The 19,941-nt window shown below is 51.0% G+C and overlaps 2 protein-coding genes across 3 annotated transcripts in view; both read right to left on the reverse strand.

Annotated features, from left to right (window-relative positions):
* Positions 1-1,729: 1,729 nt before the first annotated feature.
* SELPLG (selectin P ligand) lies at positions 1,730-5,308 on the reverse strand. The gene is made up of 2 exons (XM_010720204.4): positions 4,365-5,308; positions 1,730-3,920 (listed from the first exon to the last, which is right to left on the reverse strand). The coding sequence occupies exon 2, from the start codon at positions 3,913-3,915 to the stop codon at positions 2,728-2,730; it is 1,188 nt and encodes a 395-aa protein (XP_010718506.2). The 5' UTR covers positions 3,916-3,920; positions 4,365-5,308; the 3' UTR covers positions 1,730-2,727.
* A 143-nt stretch (positions 5,309-5,451) lies between these two features.
* CORO1C (coronin 1C) overlaps positions 5,452-19,941 on the reverse strand; it is a 39,724-nt gene continuing 25,234 nt past the window's right edge. For both annotated transcript variants that reach the window (XM_003210959.5, XM_085238666.1), the window contains exons 3-11: positions 18,022-18,144; positions 13,247-13,376; positions 11,591-11,772; positions 10,911-11,030; positions 10,224-10,328; positions 9,415-9,560; positions 8,656-8,713; positions 8,322-8,567; positions 5,452-7,967 (exon numbers count right to left, since the gene is read on the reverse strand). In XM_003210959.5, the coding sequence (XP_003211007.2) occupies positions 7,848-7,967; positions 8,322-8,567; positions 8,656-8,713; positions 9,415-9,560; positions 10,224-10,328; positions 10,911-11,030; positions 11,591-11,772; positions 13,247-13,376; positions 18,022-18,144 (1,230 nt within the window). In that variant the 3' untranslated portion in view covers positions 5,452-7,847. The remainder of the gene's footprint in view (positions 7,968-8,321; positions 8,568-8,655; positions 8,714-9,414; positions 9,561-10,223; positions 10,329-10,910; positions 11,031-11,590; positions 11,773-13,246; positions 13,377-18,021; positions 18,145-19,941) is intronic.

Below are 19,941 nucleotides of genomic sequence, written 5' to 3' on the forward strand. Positions count from 1 at the left end.
GGATGCAAGTGGGGAAAGGGGGTGTGAGGAGGGGGTTGTAGCAAGGGATGGAGGTAACAGAGTGGTTCTTTCAGGGCTACGTGCAGCCCCAAAATGTGAGTTTTGCCCCCACGCAGTTCCCTTTGGCTGCAACCCAACCTGGGGCTGGATCCCATCCCTGTAAACCTAAGCCTTGCCATGGTGTGGGCTCATGACACATGGTCCTGCAAAGCATGATCATGCATCTGCCCTGGGACAAAGGGGATCAAAACTGCACGCAGCGCTCTGCTCACCTGCCCCATCCATTCTATCCATCCCAACTACCCCATCAGTCCCATCATCAGTCTCTTTCATCCCATTCATCCACCCATCCCGTCCACCTCATTCACCTGCTCCATCACCTCCAGCCCATTCACCCATACACCCTATCCACCCTGTCTGCCAGCAGGCATACCAAAGATGTCAGTTCTGCCACCCCCTTTCAGCTTTGGCCTTTCCCTGGAGGCCAGGCTCTCATATAGCTCCCATCATCCCATGGCTCTCCCTAGGGTAGGGAGAGTTGGGAGGTGTCACCCTGAGATCCACAGGAATAAGGACGGGGATAGGGACCAAGACAGGGACAGGGATGGAAAGGGTTTGGGGCTTGGTTCCCCGACACTTTTGATGGCTCACAGTGTGGTCTTGAGGTGCAGAAACAGCTCCAGAATGAGGGCATCACCCATCCCACCCTTCTTGGCCCCTCATCCCCTCCGTTGCAGCCAAAGTAACTCAAGCAGTGACTTCATCCCCTTGCTATTTGCATCCCGCCTCCCTGGGGACCCTGCCAGAATCCCCCTAAGAAGCCACTGCTTTGGGACCGCCGGGTGGGGGATGAGGATGGTCGTCTCCGTTTCTGTCCCTGTCCCCATTTCCATCCCCGACACAGTTCAGGTTTCACCCGGCGTCACCCCCTCGCTCCCAGAAATAATGCATCTGTCCGTCTGCCTGCAGCCTGCCGGCTGCTTGCAGCTGCTGCTTATCCTGACCTTAAATTATTTGAAAATCCTAAAAGGGAGCGGAGAGCCTGAGATGGAGCCAGGGCCCCACTACGTGCCATGTGTCCCCGTTCCTTGTCTCAAGGGCCATGAGGCCGTGATGAGATTTGGAATTAAGCAGCACTGGGGAGCACTGAACCACTGTCCATGTCTGCAAAGAGCACAATTTGGGGTGGCCCCTCTGCCAGCACCCACCGACCATTACGATGCTGTTTTTGGGGACTGGGCAGGGCAGCACCGCCCAGGCTGTGCTGTATAATTTGGGGCAGATGAAAGGTGGGGGCCCACAGGGCTCGGCTCAGCACAGCCCCGAGCCCAACCAGCAATTTGGGAAATTTCGGCCTTGCTCTGCTTGTAATTTGCTCTGTTGGGTTTGCTCTTTGCTGTGGCAGCAAAATAGCTGGGGGAGGAACCTCGTCCTGCAGGGCTGCACCACAGCATGCGTGGCCATGTGGGCAGCACAGCAGTGAGCCACAAAGCAGCCTGCACAGCACAGCACTGTGCTCTGCCCAGCATTGTGCACAGCCACTGCATCCCAAGCACAGATCTGCCCTTGGAGCCAACCTGGCCACTGCCCTGTGTTGTGGCTCAAGGCATGGGGACATCCCATCCTACACGGTGTCCCTAGCAAGGAGCGTGGCACCACATCCATCTCATGGCAGACAGTTATCATTATGGGAGAGCAGCTGTGGGGTGGCCCCACCACACCATCCCCGCTGCACCGGCCCTGCAGCCTCACCGTAAACATTTACATTGAGCGAGGTGGAAAATATTCAAAGCAGAAAGTGAATGTAAACACACGGAGGCCAGGGCGGGAGCGGGATGGCCACTCCTCTGCTTTCGAGGCACAGATGCATTGGGGCACAGCACTTGGGGAGGGGCTTTGCTGCCCAAATACAGCTGCAAACGGTGGTGTGAGCAGGGTGGTGGGGACATGGGGACAGGGTGGGGGGAGAGGGCTGGGGATGGTGGGAGCAGGATGCTGGGGATGGAGACATTGGGGATGGTGATGTTGAGACTGGAAGAGGAGGGATGGGGATGCTGTGCCCAAATGGCACATGGATAGGGATGCAAGGATGTGCCCATGGAGGACCAGGATGGTGACATAGGGGCACAGTCCTACGGTGGGGCAGGGACGAAAGCCATTCCTGCTCCCTTGGATGGCTCCTCCAAGGCTGAGCACAGAGAAGAGGTTGGATTGGTGACTCTAGGGATGGCTGACACCTCCCCACTGGGACAAGGTGGGACCAGCATGGTCCCAGAGTCCTCTTCTCCCCCTGGACACAAGGCCAAGAGCCTACAACCACCACCTGTGGGTGTGGGACACAGGCCAGCAGCACCCCACCAGCCCCAGTGCCATCCCCTCGCCCCATTGCATTTGACCACAGGCAGGAACATGTTAAGCCACAAACACACCCACTGCAGCACCACCACCCTTTCCACTCCCAGCATAAGCCTGGGAATCCTGGGGTCGCCATCTCCATATGCTCTGCACCCTGGGAGGGTTCCATTTCTGCTGCTGCCATCAGAGGAGGAGGATGGAGAAGCAAAATTTCAGGATGGGGATGTGGGTAGGCACCGAGAGATCACCGCATCTGTGTAGCAGAGGCATTTTAATGGGGTGGATGAGTCTTTTCCATACAGTTCCAAAGGGAACACTGGTGGCACCAGAGGTGGACCCCATGCTGTTCCTGAACGACTCCACCACGATGCTTCAGGAATGCTCCGGCAGAAAGCTGCTGAGCGTCAGGTTATCACCATCAGCTTCAGAGCTGGCATCAATCAGCAGCCTGTGACGCACGGGGATGCCACGCCGAGGACCATTGTTGGCAGCACGCTCACTGTCGGGCAGCAGGGAGGAAATACAAATCATCTCGGTGGGGCCAAGCTGCCGACGAGCCGTCCTCACCCGCCGCCAAAGCAAGGTGCCCAGCACTGCCGTGCACACCATGAAGAACCCGGCCACCAGTGCCAGCAGCAGGATGGCCAGCAGGCACTTGTTCATCAGCGAGCTGTTGTCCCACAGGTCATCAGAGGGCTCCGACGTTGTGGTCCCCCATGGTTTCATGGACAAAGGTGTTGTGTTCACCTCCCATGGAGGGTGAGAGCCAGATTTTTTGGAAAATGTGGTGGTGGGGAGAAGAGATGAGTCTGGCTCCGTGGAGACGTCCATGTCACTGGTCATGGTCCCATCCGTGCCATGCCCTGTGGATTCCATGAGCTGGTTGGGCACAGCGGTGCTGCCACTTTGGGATGCTGTGCCAGGTGCTGTCTCAGGAGAGTCGATCTCATCTGAAGGATCCATTGTGGTGACCTCCAAGGCCTTGGCTTGGCTGGTGCTGTCGTTTATCTTTGGTGGCAGCTCCGTGCCCAGCGGCACAGTGGGCTCAGGGGTGTTGGTCTCATTCAATGGATTCGCTGTGGTGACCGGCGAGGCCTTGGCTTGCCTGGTGGTGTTGTCTGGCTGTGATGGTGGCTTTGTGCCCAAGAGCTGGGACTGTGGGGAATCGGTCTCATCCAAGGAATCGACCGTGGTCAGCACCAAGGCCTGGCTGGAGGTGTTGTCCGCCTCCATGTCCAGCCATGCATGAGGCTCAGGGGAGTCATCCATTTGACCTGTTGTGGTGACCACCAAAGGTTTGGGCTGCCCAGTGGTGTTGCCCGGCTCCATGCCCATCAGCGTGTCACGCCCAGGGAATGCAGTATCATTGTTAACAGGCATCACAGTGGTGCTGTGGGGTCCAACATCAGCTCTTCTTCTGCGGGAGGGCAGCGGGGGCTCAGCCAGGGTCTGCTCTCCTGCCCCCCAGACCCACTGCAGGCCCTGCTCCATGGGCCGGGGCCTGCAGTCCTGCAGGGTGCTGAGCAGCAGTGCCAGCAGCATGGTGTAGCCCAGTGCCATGGGACCTGGGGAGGACACAGGGGATGGGTGAAATGAGGCCCCTCCACCCGAGCAAAGAGAGCTTGCAAAGGGAAGTGGAGAGGCTGGAAATGGGAAACGAGCCGTGATGGAGACGCTGCTGTGAGAAGAGTGGGTGCAGGAGGGCTGCCTGAGTGGAAATGAAAGCATGGGGATGGTACGGGCTGCAGATTGAGAACACCCAGTGCCTTCCTCCCCCTCTGTGCTGCCAACATAATGCCGGGGGCATCCACTCAGAGCAGGATTAAAGCCACCCAAACCCACCCAGCGCTCAGCAGTCCCCAAATAGCTCGCACACCCAGCCCCAAAACTGCCCCACATCCGCCCTCCTCACACCCCAGTGAGCAGCATGGGGAAGAGGGTGGCAGCCCCTGCGGCCCCCAAGCATCCCCTGGGCACCTTGTTCCATCGCCATGGGTTTTGAGGCTCACCTGTGCCGGGGGATGTTGCAGGACCCCGAGCTGCAGCACCGGTGGCTGTCGCTGCTGAGATCCCAACCCCAGGGGCGTCGTGGGCTGCGCTCCGCCTGCAACTCCCCAGTGAGGCAGGCAGGAAATGTGGCTGCGGTTTTGGAGCCCTGCAAGAGGAGGACGTGACGCTGACACCGGAGGCCAGGGGGCTGTGTGCACCCCAGAAATCGGCCTCCTGCTCCTCTACCAGGATGATGGTCCTGCTCTGCTTCTCAGAGCCTGCACGCTGGGACTTGTGCTGAAAGCACAAGTGAAAGCAGAAGTGATGGGAAAGGCAGTCCTAAAGCTGGCAGCGCCTATGGCACGGTGCAGGCACAGATCCCTGAGAGCTGACCCTATGGGATGACACAGGGGACCCCGGTGTGGAAAGGAGGAGGGCAGGGACTTGGCTCTATGCATTCACAGAGCCCCCACACCTAAACGCTTCTCCTTGCAGCCACCCAGGGCAGCACTCAGGCTCACAGAGCACAGGGATGCTGAGGAGGAACCCGCCCTGACCGCAAGCACCGGCACAGCAGTGCGCAGGAGCTGCACTCGCAGGAAGGGTGCTGCAAGAGCACATCCGCAGCACACACCCTGCATCCATAAACAACCCCACCACAGCCCTTTCAGGGTGCAGTGCTTGGCTGCATCCACCCCAAAGCTTCTGGGAAACCCACGGGGCAGGGTAGAGCATCACTGGGACAAGGCCAGGGCATGCACAGGCTGCAAGGGAACATCTCCTGCAGAGAGCATTCCCATCTTGCCCTCTCAGCAGCCCCCAGCTGTGCTTACAGGGGAACCACCATCCCTTGGGGCCAGACTGGGCAGAACGCAGAGTCCCAGAAGAGGGGTGGCTCAGCCCATCATCAGGTTTCCATTGCTGTGGTTACCCCGTGGTGCCATCATTCATCAGAACCCACACCCCAACCCCGCAGCCCTCACACCTGCCTGGGACCAGCTCTAAGAGGGGAACTGGGTACGGCTGATGACATTCCCCACCCCCACGCCTTCCTGGGCACTCAGGCCTGGCAAGAACACAGTCAAAGAACAAACCGAGAGAAGGAAGTTTGTAATCAATGACTTTTTATCTTTTGAAAATGGAAGCAAATATTTGGACAGATAACTATGGCCGCTCTATAAGAGCGCATCTTTCAGGACGTCGCTGGTTCTCTTCTGGGATATCGCGGCTACAAAAAGCTTCAGGCACTGACTCTGGCTGAGCCTGGCGAGGCATCATCAGTTCATTTAAATAAAGCACAAGCTATAAGCTCACAGCCACGGCGGCCATTCCTCAAACCTCCACCGCACACCAACCCCATCTGGGCACCTCCATCCAGCGGTTCGGAAACTTATTTCCCTCCAATTAGAAAAAAAATAAAACAAAAATTCTCCCCAAGCACACAACCACCCTGAAGTCACGCAAATCAACACAGAGATCACCGTTTCGGGGGGAGCGGAACGTTTGGTTTTGACTTCCCAAAAGTAAAGACACATCAGCTCAGCCATATGCTACGGCACAGAAACATCACCAAACGGCCCCAGGACCACGAGGGCTGTGACACGGCACCAGCGGTCACTCACACCCCCACCTAAAAACACTTTGAGGAAGCTTTCATGCTATTGGATCATAACACATTCTCTGCCTCTCGCATCCCATCCTCGTGCCTCTCTGCTACTTCTCCTAGCTGTCCCCATTCTCACCAACACAGACATCCCTCCAGCACAGAGAATCCTTAACGGGTAAGGAGTGAACATGCAAACACTGAAAAAAGAAAAACCCCAAAAAACCAACCTAATGGGGGATTTGAGGCTTTCTAGCTAACCTAATGGAAAAAAGGATCAGCCTGGATGAAGGGACGCATCCTGCTGCTGCTCTGAGCACACACACAGGCACGCACGCTGCAGCCGTGCTGGATGAAGGACTGGAGCACAGCTGGGAGGGGACTGGGGGCTCATCAGCTGCTGACTGCTTCCCAGGTGTCGCTCTGACCCCAACAGGTTTGCTCACGTTGGGTTTGATAAGGGATGCTGGGGACTGCATATGAGCTGCACTAATACAGCAAAGCCTGAGGGCTGGCAGTTTGGCTGGGCAGCATCATCCTGGGCACACCTATAGGAACTCCTATGGCCAGGTATAGAGCCAAGAACATGCCTGTCCCGTGCCCAGGCACCCCCTGGCAGTGCAGACCTCATGTGAGCAGCAGTAACCCAGCGAGGAGCTTGGCATGTCTTGCACCTTTCAGCTGAGGACCTCAAAGAGGAGGAGAGTTGCTGATCTCATCCAGGAAGAAACCATTTCCTGCAAAGTTTTAAGGCAGGGATGATGGGGGGGAGGAAGATCACAACAGTCAGAAGCGTTTTGTTTCTGAGATCTGTCATGAAAGTTGCCTGGTTGCTCCTAACATTGCTTTGGAAGCAGAGTCCAAATTTCTACACTGCAATTTGGGACAAAGGATTGCAAAGTCACAGCTTTTAAAGGCTTCTGAAAGCAATTAAGGTGCAGGCACACATTTACAGCCACGCACACAGCACAGGAGCTGGCTGCATGTGTGGCCTGCAGGCTGCTGACACCACACACCATAAGCTTTGTGCCCCATCAACACAACACCACTGCCTGCACGGAGGTCACTTCTGCCTTAAAACAAAACCTGGCAACGAGCACACGTCCATTTGGACACAGCTGGGATGGTCCCAAACTCTTTTCCAAGGACAGCACGACGCTGGTTCAGAAGTCCTGCAGGGTGTACAAAGGAGAAGAGGCATTGCGGCACGGATCGCTTCATTCAGAACGATATATATATTTTTCAACCATGATCAGAAGGCATTAGGAAGGCAGGAAAGTCACCTCTGAGGGGCTCAGCAGCAGCCACACTGCGAGGGAAGCCGATCTGATTGTTCAACATTGAAGATTTATACAAAATAGCTTCAGTTCCGATCTCTAAACAGTATAAACACCCCCATACACGCACGCGCACACACACACAGTGCTGTCCCTTTAAATTTAAAACACAAATACTGCAAAGTGGCAAATAAAATTAAAAAAAAAAAAGCGATTTTTTTTTCTCTTTTTTTTTTTTTTTTTGGCAACTTTAAAAAAAAAAAAAAAAGGTTACGAACAATGTGGCATTGGTCCCTACATCTAGAAAAGATATTTGGGCACAACATTGAAAGAGTCAGAATGGGTTTCTTTTCAAGAATTCATAACATCTGTGGAAAAAAAAAAAAAAATAAAGACTGTAAAAGTAGCACTTATTCTCGTTGAATTGTTTGACACAGTCACATAAATTCATTAAAACATCAGGAAAAAAAAAATTCTTTCACTAAAAAGCTTGGCTTTAATCATCGGCTCTCGTTGACGTGAATTTGGGAGAACAGGAAAGCTCGTACTGGAATGCTGCACGCTGCTGCTGGCCAAACTGGGGAACTGGAATGTGTTGGGCTGGCAGCGCCCGCCAGCCCCGCTCAGTCTGCAATCTTCGCCATCTGCTGTTCCAGCTTGGAAATGCGCTCGTCTTGGTTGGTGATGGTGTCTTTTATGGATTTCAGCTCTTTCAAAATCTCATCCAATTTGGCTTCGTTTTGCTGGAAGGAAAGACACAGCATATATTCGTTATGAGATGGCAGGATTCGGTCTTGCAGAATTAAGTTGTTAAAGCAAAGGGACTTCTCTGGATGGGAGCCTTGCAAGGCTCAAGCACGCTGAACTCCCATCATGGAATCATTAAGGTTGGAAAAGACTTCTGAGATCATCAAGTCTCCAACCATCAGCCCACTCATGCTGCTAACCACATCCCTTATGCAAACCCTCCTTGCTGACAGCAGCCTGACCCAGTCCCAGCGTCCTGGAATTGCACACACCAGCTTTGTTAGAACTGTTCCTGAGGATGGCAAACAATTTCAGGCCAGCACCCCCAAAAGCTCGTGGATTTTACTCACAGTGTCTGAGGCATCAGCTGCTTTCTTTGGAGCACTTATGAGATCACTTTTCTTGTTTGCAGCAGGCTTGTTATCCAGTATATTCTTCTTGACCACTTTGAGATCCCTGTTCTTGCCAGGAATGTACCCATGCTTCAAGGAAATGAGAAGGGGATCAGCATTCTTCCCCTCAAACCACTCTTCTGCTTCCAGCGCTGCCTCCGGGCCGGCTGTGTCGGGGTACAGGTCATCCTGGAAGAGGTCCGACTGCAAGGAGAAATGAGAGGGTCAGCAGCTTTGGGGCAGGAAGGCAGCAGTTGGCCTGCACACCAAGCCAGCAGCATCCTGGGCTCACCTTTCGAGGGACCGTCATGATGATGGGCTCACATTTCCGCTCGTGAAGCTTGAAGAACCTTTCAAAAAAAAAAATAATAATAATAATAATGAAGAGGTGTGACTTGGAGGCGAGGACAGTTGACACGCCGTGCAGAGGAAGCCTCAGTTCTGCTGCTCAGGCATAGCAGTGTACTGAGAGGCAGAGGCGATCCTAAAGAGTCACAGCAGGCCCAGAGAAAGCTACCTGTGTGTGTGCAGAACTCCCTCCTAGGCACTGTGTGACTTCAGAGAGCACTTTGGCCAGAAGGGCCATCGGAATGGCACAGCCCGCTGCTTGGGCTGTTGAGACAAGCACCACACAAGTGATTTCCAGGTACCGCAGCAGCAGCAGCATCCTGCTCACTACACAGTCTTATTCTGAGCCAGTCACACAAACTCCAAGCCTTCAGCTCAGCCACTGAGGCACTGCTACTGGAAAATTCATAAGCTGCGGACAGTTTGTTTGAAGGCTTTGCTTCCTTTCTGACTCTCCTGCTTTCATTAATAACAAGAGGAGGACCAAGCAGCTTCAGAAACCACCTCCAGCACATTCCCTACCAGCAGTATGCCAGGAGCCACTGCAGACATCAGCCCAAGTGCTTTCCTTTGCCTTACTTTCCTTGTTGGTGATTCTGAACCACATCTGCACATGCTGCTGCTCACAATAAATTCTTGAGGCAGCTTTCAACCTGCTTGCTGCGTCCAAGCTGGAGATTGGGATCAGCCTTTCTCTCCTTACCTGGCAATCTCGCACTTGTTCACATCAAGGCCCCTCTTTGGCATGAACCCCATCCCCCTCTGCGGCTCTTTGCTGCTGAAGGTGTTGAGGTAGTGAACATAGGGGGATTCATCCGTGATCTCAAAGTAGCGAATGCTGCTGTCACCCTGCAGGACACAAAAAGATCACTCCAGAGTGAATCCTGCTACACAGGCATCTCTGAAACAGCAGGAGAGGTAGCAAGCATATGGAGTAAGTGCTTCCATTAGTGGCCTACAAAGACACTGGATTTACTTGTATGGATCCTGCTTTTTAATTACTTGTTCACCCCTTCTTGTTTTTAGCTCCTTTCATAGGAAGTCCAAAGCTGCAGCACTCAGAAGTGGGAACTCCAGAGCACTTAATGCCAACGGATTGCTTTTAGAAAGGAGCACAGGTGATCTCAGTTTTCTATTAACTAACCCCACAAAATTAGCATGAGCACTGCTGCATGCTCCATCACCTTCAAGTGTGAGGATAACACAATCTAAAATGCACTTTCCTCCCATACTAATGCACAAACATTCAGATCAACACCAACAAAAGATGTTTGAATGAAAGCATCTGACTTGTTGCATGAAGAGCAGCTTTACCCATATAAATTCATCTCATAGAAACATCCAATTACACACCAGGCCTTCACAGTGCAGACCTCACAGGCCCTGTGTAACCCTGCAGAGCGAGGAACAAAGCAGCCTGGAATTTTTCAGATTTGTTTACAGCTTCATCAGCATCATTCATCCAATCAGTCTACCTCTAAACAAGCCTGGTTATTAAAAGCTTCTCCTCACCTTGCCACACAAGTAAATAATGTTGGTATCTGGGTCATAGAATGGCAGCAGGACCCCATTGCTGGTGTCCATCTCGTGAAGGGCTATTGGCTCCTCCATGTTTTTCTGGAAATTTGAAAAAGAAAATTCTGTTGTTACCAAAGAGTGGAAAAGCTGCTATTAACACAGGATCTACATCTTTAACAGTTCTTTGGAGCTAGAGAACACTCGGCTTCTTCACCCTGAAGGCTCTACTTGTTAGAGTAACAAATGCTGATGTCTTGCAAACTCATCCATTCCCTCAGGATGTTTTAATCACAAGACACATTCAGAGTAAGACCCCAGACAAGGGGATCAAGTCAAGGGGAAAGATATGATGCAGTCATGTTAGTGAGAGTCCTGTGCCAGTGTGATAGATTTGCTGCTGTCTCGCTCTGTACAACTCAAGTACTCTCCCTGCACGTCAGATGTGCAGCTGCCAGCTTCACTTCTGCTCTCGGTGAGGCAGGGGCTGACAGAAGAAAACCCACTTCCTCTCCTGAGCGAGCATCAAGTCCAAATAACATCAACACGCTCTGGCACAGGAAGTCTGAGTAGGATCAGAGAGAAGGAAGAAGCTCAAGTACATCAACCAAACAGACTGTAGGTCCTGGTTACCAGCTCAGCTGGGCACTACAACGGCACAGCAGTAGTGGGACAAGAACCTACTGGATTCCAGAGGGCCAGCTGCCGTTCGCTCATGCGGCTGAAGCCGGTCGTGAAGATGTTTCCATCGGCGAGGAAAATGGCTCGCATGGGCCGGGCTCCCTCATGGGTTTTCTCTTTCTCCTGGAATAGATGTAAAGAACAGCCTTTAGCAAGGAGCAGAATGCCCCACTGGTGGTGATTTCTCTTTTGACTGCACAGAATGCCAGCAGGACATGCTGCTCCTTCACGCAAGATGCTGACTATATGGAGCAACATCCAGCCATCCCTGCCTGATGCTTGAGGGAAGAAAGCCATTACTAAGCTACAAAAGAAGTGGTCACAGCCAACTTGTTTCAGCTTTGCCTATCCAATTCTTACAAGGCTGAAGGAAGACTTCTTCTCAAGCTACAATGCATACAAGGCTGCTAAATCTCCGTTCTGCATACACAACTTTGAAATTGTAATTATGCAAAAGGATTAGATGTGGAATTACACTCCAGCAGGTTTTAAAACTGAGCCCCTCAAATCCCAGTTCAAACACTAATTCCAATAAACCCAGACAAATCCTCCAAGCACTGCTATCCCTCTTGTAATTTCCTTCTCACTTTGAAAAAAATGACTGAATGCGGTGTGCACTGGGAAAAAAAGGTACTTCCTTTATATGCTCTCTCTGCTGAAGTGAAATGACTGCACAAACTTACAGCGATGATTTCTTGTTTCCTGGGGTCAATGATTCGAACTTTTTTGTCTTTGGAAGCTGTACAGATGAGGCTGCCATTGCGATTCCAGCTCACATTGTAGATCACATCCACGTGCATGTCATCCAAGTTGATGAGGGCTTCACCTGTCCCCACGTTCCAGATGATAATTGCATTATCACAACCTGAAAGAGAAAATAAAAGCTAAAAAATCACAGCCGTGATGTGAACTGAAGAAAGTCAGCAGCAGAGAACAAGGAATAAGACCTGCTGCAGCTGCAGTGCCTTGGGCACTGTCTCTTAAGTGAGCTCTGTGTGCAGCGCCCCAGGCAGCACCACCTCACTTGAATACAGGGTCAGAGAGGGGACAAAGTGGACAGAGAAGGCAAAGGGGTGATGTTCTTACAGCTCTGCACATGACAGCACTGGCTGACAGTCACTGCCCTCTCAGGTTATAGAGATTTGCAGCAGAAAGAGTGGTGTGGATGGAAAATTAGGCAAGTGACAGTAGAAGAAACAGCAGAACATAGTGGGGGGAAAAACAGCAGGCATCAAAAGCTGAGGTCAGCTGTTTCATGAGGATCATTAGGCAGGTGGTTTTGTTCAAGGACCAAACAGCAAGAAGACAAAGAATAAAGCCTTGAACAAGATGACAGCAAAATAAAGAACAGGACTGCAGCCATAAGATCCCAGAAAAGAGAACAAAAGCACAACATCCAAGTTAGCAATGCTTCCCAATGCTTAAGGAGGGGTGAAAACATACTGAGGGGAAGATCCCTCTGCATTCCTAAACAGTCCAAGAGACATCCAACATCAGTTTGCTGCCACTAAGAGGAAGCCTGGAGGCTGCAGTGACCTGATGGTATCCTCCTGGCCAGGCTGCATGGACACTCACAGCAGGAGTCTGAGCAAGCTGCCTTCTCCTTTTGTGCATTCCCACACTGAGCTTTGTTAAATTAACTGCCACAAAGTCTGCATCAAAGCATTTTTGGGGAAACCAGATCCAAACCAAACCAGCACCTCAGAGAGCCTTTACATCTACCAAAAACACACAGCTCATCTGACAGCCCAGCTGAAACCATTTGCTGCTTTTATTACGCTCCAAGCTAAAGGTCATGCTATGAAAGCTGCAGAGTGAGCTAATGGATAACGACTTTCCATTTTATTTCCATAATGATTTGAGTGTTTTTCAGCGGCCAAAAAAATCTCACTGCATAAACTGTATCAGTCGAGGAAGCCATTTGGAAAATACTCAAAGTTTGTGGAATGAAGAGCCAGGCATTGGGACAGCTGACAGTGAAATGGAGGAACAGTTAGGCCTTTTATAAGAAGTACATGAAAACAGGGACGAGGAGAGTGCATATAAACGCCTATCAGCTGATGAAACTTGCAGATCAAAGAAAGTCTAACAGTTGTAAGCCTGTAATTCATACCTCCAATTTCCTGCCTCTTGTCCCTGTAAACTGAGGGCAATAAAAGGCCAAGATAAGGAAGGGGCTGTGAGCCACATGTCACAGTGTTCCTAGAAACTGTCACGGGTCTTGTGATTCCCTGAAGCAGCTGGGAGAGGACAGGAGAAGCCATCAGCTCCCTCTCCTCCAAAACACCCAACTGGGATGCCACGGGGATGGCTGCTGCCCACACAGCACTGCCGCATACCTGCACTGAGCAGCACGTTGCGCGCCGTCGGGTGCCAAGCCACGATGCCCACTCGCTTCGAATGGCCTTCTAGAACTACCACTGGCTCTGTCAAGGACAGCGTGAGCCCATTCTCAGGAATCTGCCATACCTGGAAAGGGGAAAAGGAAAGATGGTGAGCCGAAGGGCATCCTTCTGAAGAGCACATCAGTCATTCGCTTCACGCATCCTGTGCCAAGCCGCAGCAGAAGCCTAGGTTGTCACTTCTCCACACAAATGGGGAAACAGAGGGAGGAGACTTTTGTCAAGACTGAGTGTATCATCCTTCCAGCACAGCACCTGACTGATGGCTGGTCACACCATGAATCCCCTCCACCGCCACATCCCAGAGCCATACATGTCAGCTGCTGCCTGCGAAGGACTCAGAAAACATTGCCTCGCTGCTCGATTCCACCTGAACCAGCTGCTGTCCTGTCAAGTTACGCTTGGCCCTCGTAAAGAAGAAGCTGCAGCTATGTTGGGGTTGACTTCTTTAGAAATGCTGGCTATTTTCTGTCTCATCTACATGGCTCCACATCCTTCCGCAGGTCAGGACAGTGCCAGCAGGGGGAGGAGCAGTCCCAGGGCTCTGATCACACCTCTGCAGTCCCAGCTCTGGGGCCAGGACAGCTAAACTGAGCTCAGGTGGTGCCCTCTGCAATGGGCAATGACAGGAGAGAAGATCCATCCATCCCTGTGGCCCAGGGAAGGAGCAGCCCACCAAAGCTACTGCTGCAGTTCAGCACTGGACAACCATATTTGAACTGAGTTTGACCTACATCCGGCATGTTAATAAAAATTAAAGAAGCCTTCAACTGAGCACTTATAGCTGCTGGAGGTAGGTGGCAGCAGCAGAGCATGTTTGCTTCCCTTCTATTGTTCGTTTTTTTCTGGAGGAGAAGGGGGATTGCCAAGCCCTGCCCGCAGTGCCCAGCGAGCTGTCAGGTAGCAGGATGACTCTAAGAGGATTTTGGAACAGGGCAGCTCACTTCCAAACAATCCCAAATGACTTCAACAGCACAGCTGCACCCCTGCCTGCACCCTCCAGGGTTTCAAAGCCCTCCTTCTCCTCTTGCCCAGCCATCCCAGCAGCACCCATAGCACCAGGATGGCACGTGCTGGCTTTCACCAGCAATCACCTTTTTCATCATGTTACAAAAGAGCACGGCAGCATCAGCAACTGCAGACTCCATCTGAAAGCAAAATACACCTTGCACACAGCAACAAGTCAGTGCACCTGCCCGTGACAAGGTAACTCCAGGTTAGAGAGCTGTCAGCTCTCATAGGAGCAGCTTTGTTCGTGCCAGCCAGGGAATAAAAGCCTGACAGCAGCAACAGCTAACGCACGTCTGCTGACAGCAGCTCAGAGCTCCACAGTCAGTCTGCTAAAACTGGCACTGGCACTTAATGTAATTATTTTACGTAGGTCTCACAGGAACCACCTCCAAAGCCTTAATGATTCTGAGTGCGAATGAAACGCTGCAGGAAATAGCTGCTGCCTGAGGCAGACAGCAGGGAGGAGTGGGAGTGCTGGGGAGGGGGCCGTGCAGGAACAACAGGGAGCATGGGTGCAACCTGGGGCACAGGTGGGAGAGGACCGGGAACAAAGACCCAGAAGCCATCCAAAATGCTTCTCCTCTGGATGGAAAGGCCAGGACAGTTAGGTCTGCCAGAGGCAGGCTGATGTTGTGCTGAGGATGGGGCAGGGAACTGGAGCTCTGCTCACCCCAAAGTTTGGGGAGCCCTTGGAAATGGCAAGCCTCGATGAGCACAGTATCTTTTTCCCCTCAGAGAGACAAAGCTGTTCTTCCACACTGCTCTGCCCCAAATTCATGTGGCCACAACCCAAGTGGATGGCTGTCCTGAGCCAGGGCAGCTTTCAGAGCCACAGCTCCAGCTGTGGGGGACCACCAAATGAAGGGTGGGAGAGGAGAGGGGGGAACTGCAGGCAGAAACCAATAGAAGGGATTTTTAAGAAGCCTCTGGAGGACGGAGATACGTTTTTTCCTTCAAGGAAAAGAGGGAAAGCCCCTATAGCTTACAGCAGCTGCAGGCCAGCGTAATCCCCTGCAGATTACACAAACTACTGACCTAATAATCCTGCTTGGTATTGCAAAAAAGCCAGGAGTGTAAAAGGTCGGGGTGTGCTCCTGAGTGACCCGGCCCAGCATTCCTGCGTGGGGAGGGAAGCTCCCTGTGTGGGATGCAATGGGCACAGCACAGCTTCCCACGTGGAAGCCTTCACACTGCATGATCAAATGAATAAGCCCCGGCTTTCACCTGCATCCCTGCAGGAGCAGCCACTGAGAGCAGCCATTCCCACAGCCGCAAGGGCTCTCCTTTCATTTGAAACCAACTTGCTCCATGGAATGAACTCTTCTCTGATTGTTAACAAGAAGATCATTAGTGTTCACCTTCTGATGAAGCAAATTTTCCCTATCTGAGAAGGACCATCTGATACCATTTACAAGCCTTTCCAGAATCAAACGTTTTCCAGCTGAATTAAAAAGCCTTCAGTACATTACAGTCATTCAGCAGAGCACCAAGCATGAATATTTAAGTAATTCCTGATTTGTTGGCACAAGAGAATCTTTCTTCAAAGAGAAGCCACAGAAGGTATCCGCATGCCTCTGTGTTTTCAAAGAAGTCTTTCTGAGAACAGTGTGGAGCAGAGAAGATGGGGATGCCCCATTGGTATCAAAAAAAAAAGGTGCCTGCTTTCCCAGTGCCCTAATAATTACCTGCTCAGATGCAGCTCCCAGGCTATTTTCACCTTACAGATTGACTTTTCTCACTGCTTGGCTGGATAGATTCTCAGAGCCACGTTCTCCCCCTCACCACGAGCCTAGCTGATGCTGATGGGTCCCTGTTGTGGCACAGGGTCAGATCCTAAATCCTTAAGTGTCAACATACAGATGGCCTCTGACAATTTAAGTTACTTTTTAAAAGCAGCTGGTGCTTCTGCAGAAAGCCACATCATTTCCCTCCATCGCATCACTGTTTTTTGCATTTTCTGTTGGCTGATGAACAGTTCAGAGCTGAAGAAGTGCTACATATCTCTCAAAGGAATTAAGATGAGTTTTTATTCAGCGCCAGGCTGCTCAGGAAGCAGGACTCCAAAACCTCTGCTGAAGAAAAGCAAGGAAAACAGGATGCGGAACAACTTGTGCCAAGCCAGACAAGCAATTAAAGCTGGGACAGCTCAGCTCACCGGCTCATCCAGTTCCTCTCCCAAGCAATCCAGGCCAGCCGTGTTCCTTACAATCTCCAGCTCTCTGTCCAGCCCACTTCATACGTGTCCCAGACGACTTGCCCACCAGAAACTACACAAGACCTAACAAGAGACTCAGCTGAGCCTTCAGCCAGCCCTCCTTGCTTTCACCTCCACCGCTTTGAATGCAATTCACAGCCACCAATTCCCAGACCCACACACAGGAGGTGTGGGGACAGGACTGGCAGTGACCCTGGAGCACACAAGCCCTGCAGAGCTGTTTGCACAGCAGTGGGTTCTGACACACGTGGACGGTGTTGTCTGCTCATCAGGAGAGTTTGGACAACTCGTAATTGAACACTGTCAGTTTTTCTCCATAATTCAGTCCCTCTGGAGCCTTGCAACATACTTGTCATTGCACTTGGATTAGTGACTTATCTTGCTTCCCCAAAGCAGCTATGGACTATAGCTTCGTCTGCTTCTGTTGATGCTCATGTTTCAGAAAGCATTCGTTCTGACTCACAGCCCTTTTGGATTCTGGTTTCTAGAGGAACAAAACAGCATCCTTCAAAGCTCAGTTCTAGCCCAGTAGCGACTGTTACAAACACAGAAGCTTGTTGTTTTGTTTAATATTAAATATAGTAAGCTTTGTTAACATGCTTTGGCTTCCAAGACAGAGAGATCACAGACAAGAGCTGTCCCAGCATAAGCCACTTGGGATGAATCCCCTCCCAAACATTTTAACGATGAACAGAAGCAAAGGAATTTATCTGACATGATCTATAATAAGATTTCAATATAACATTCAGCCTACAGCATTTCTAAATATGGCCAAAGATCACTGAAGTTATTTGGCATTATTTCATCTTACAAGCATTTTCTTTCACTTATTCTGCTGTGTTTGCATACACAGGATTCCACATCCATCACTGAGCAAGGTCGTCTATTGTTCAGTGGGTAAAACAGGACTGGGGACCAAGGCTGGCAGGTGTAAAAATTGGATAGCTGTTAAAATACTTAAAAAAATAAAAATAAATTTTAAGAAATCCCGAACTTTTGACATCTACTCACAACCTTTGTGGAGGAAAAGATTCAACTTTAAGCAAGTTTCAAATTTAAACCAAGGGCTGAAGCGATTGTGAAAGCAGAATAGGTTGTTCCTCCCTCTAATCTCCACGGCCTTCCAGCACACACCAGCACAACCATTTGGATACCTGAGATGGGGAACGTCCTCCACCTTCTGTAAAGCACTGCAAACCAAACACTGCTTAGTGGCACCCTGCCTTCCTTCTCTTCCCAAACATCAGATCCCCAGAGGAGGAAGTTATTCTGCTAGCCCAAGAGAAAACCAGAAAGTTGGATGCCAAGGTAGAAGGCACCATCATTTCTCAAGCAGAACCAAAACCCACTACAGAGAACGCCCGTAAGTACTCCTCCAGCAGCAAGGACTCTAGCTTTGGTATCAGGACAGGAGACAGCCACATGCATTCAGAAACATAAGCACCATTTGCAGCATCGCTCTCAGCACGAAAGCAGGTCCACTCACCATGACAGTGCAGTCCTCAGAACCGCTGGCGATGACCTGGTCGTTGTGGGGACACCAGTCGATGTCCAGCACTGGTCCTGTGTGCCCGCACACCGTTGGGTAGGACTTGTCAATTCGGCCCGTCTGGAGGAGAAAAGCAAAGAGGAGAGCTGTGAGACGTTGACAATACAGAGCACATCTCAAACAACAGAGGAAAACTCCTCCTAACGTTTCACTGAGGCTTTTGGTATTCGGTTTTATGGCATTTGGATTATCTTGTGCACCAACAGAGGAAGCGAGCCGGCGACTTTCTTCTTGGAGACATCCCGTGGTGCAAGCCAGCTCTGCTCGTGCCTCATGACAGTGGGCAGCCACAGCTAAAGATAACCAGGCTGCAGCTCTAATTGCAGGGTGCTGCAGCGCTTTGAATTCAGCAAGCCTGCTTCCTTTCATCCCAAAGGCATTTTGCTGAGATGGAAAGCATTTAAGGCGCAGTGAAGTGAAGCGAAGCACTGTGTTACAGGACTAAATGACAAAAGTGATCGACCGACTGCCGCAGCAACGCCCTCACTGATCCCCACCTGCTCCTATGGCACACCCCAGTGCCACAAGTGTGCCACCAAAGTCAGCTCCCCAGCAGAACAAGCCAACAAAACACCCCACGTGAGATGGGTCCAGCAATGCCAACGCAGCACCCCTTTCACATCCTGAAGCCAGAGCAAGATTCCCATGGCTGCAGGGCCAGGAACTGCAGCCCCTCCCCTAAAGGATTTTGCTGCCCTCATGGATGCATCAGCAAAACACGGCTGATGGGAGGCAGGGAGGGAAAGTTTTGGGACAGACTCTTCACTTCTTGTGTTCAAATATGTGGAAGAAATGGTTGGCATTTCAGTTCTACCACTTGGTGGTGACAGCCTCAGCCTTGGAGCTGGGCACTCCTCCTGCTGATTGCTGTGCTCAAAGCTGGAAGGTCAGAATCAAGCTGGATGTGGGCTTTTGAGGACTGCTGACCTCCAGACCTCTCCTGGTGAGAAAACAAGACAGAGATCCAACGGACTCGGAGTTAAATCACAGGAACACCACAACAGACATTTCCTGAATGGCCAAATTCAGGTTAAAAAAAAATAAGAATGCTACACTGAGCAGCAGCAGACATCCATCACTTGTACTGCACACTCCTCCTGTCTGCATGTGGACTGACCTATGGAAAAAGATTCTTAATAAGGGAATAAAGAAAAGAAATGGATGGCCCCATCCCCTGCACAGCCACTATGCAGAAAAAGGCTTTAAGATTTATTTGGGATTGGGAGGGTTGGTCAAAAGTGAATTCTTATCCTAAAGTGCTACTAGTCCTCCCAGGTTTGAAGGTTTGGTTTTGTTTCCTTTCTTTTTTTTTTTTTTTTTTTTTTTAAATGTAATCTTTTAATTAGTTAAGGATTTAAAATAAACCTCAAGCGCTGATACAGAGCTTAAAATTAACTCAGTATGACTTCAAGAAATTAAATCCTTCTCAAAATCCATTACCGCTCTGCTCGAGCGACACTTCACCGTAACAGCTTTTGATGCTCTAAAAGTTGTGCTTTGAGAAGAGTTATAAAAGTGAATCTGAGGACCAGTACCGGTGTGCTGGATGGTGCTGAGCAGGAGCATGCTCAAAGTTCAGGTCCTTTGGCAGAGGTGGGCTGCCCTTAAGAACTGACAGGTAAGAACAAAAAGCTCTGTTATTAAATCCAGAGGGGTCAGATAAGCAGCACGGGAAAACCATTCCCAGCAGTGGTAGTTTTATCAATTAATGTGATTGTCTCCCAACTGCTTCTATGCCAGAAAAGGGTGACTGGATGCAGGAAACAGCCCCCAGATCGTGGTAAAAATATCACTGGGAACAGCTGCTTCCCATAGGCCAGGCTATGCTCACCACCACCAACAGGGAAGTGGCATTGA

This window comes from Meleagris gallopavo, chromosome 17 (genome assembly GCF_905368555.1).
Source record: "Meleagris gallopavo chromosome 17, MGAL_WU_HG_1.1, whole genome shotgun sequence".
Taxonomy (NCBI): Eukaryota; Metazoa; Chordata; class Aves; order Galliformes; family Phasianidae; genus Meleagris; species Meleagris gallopavo.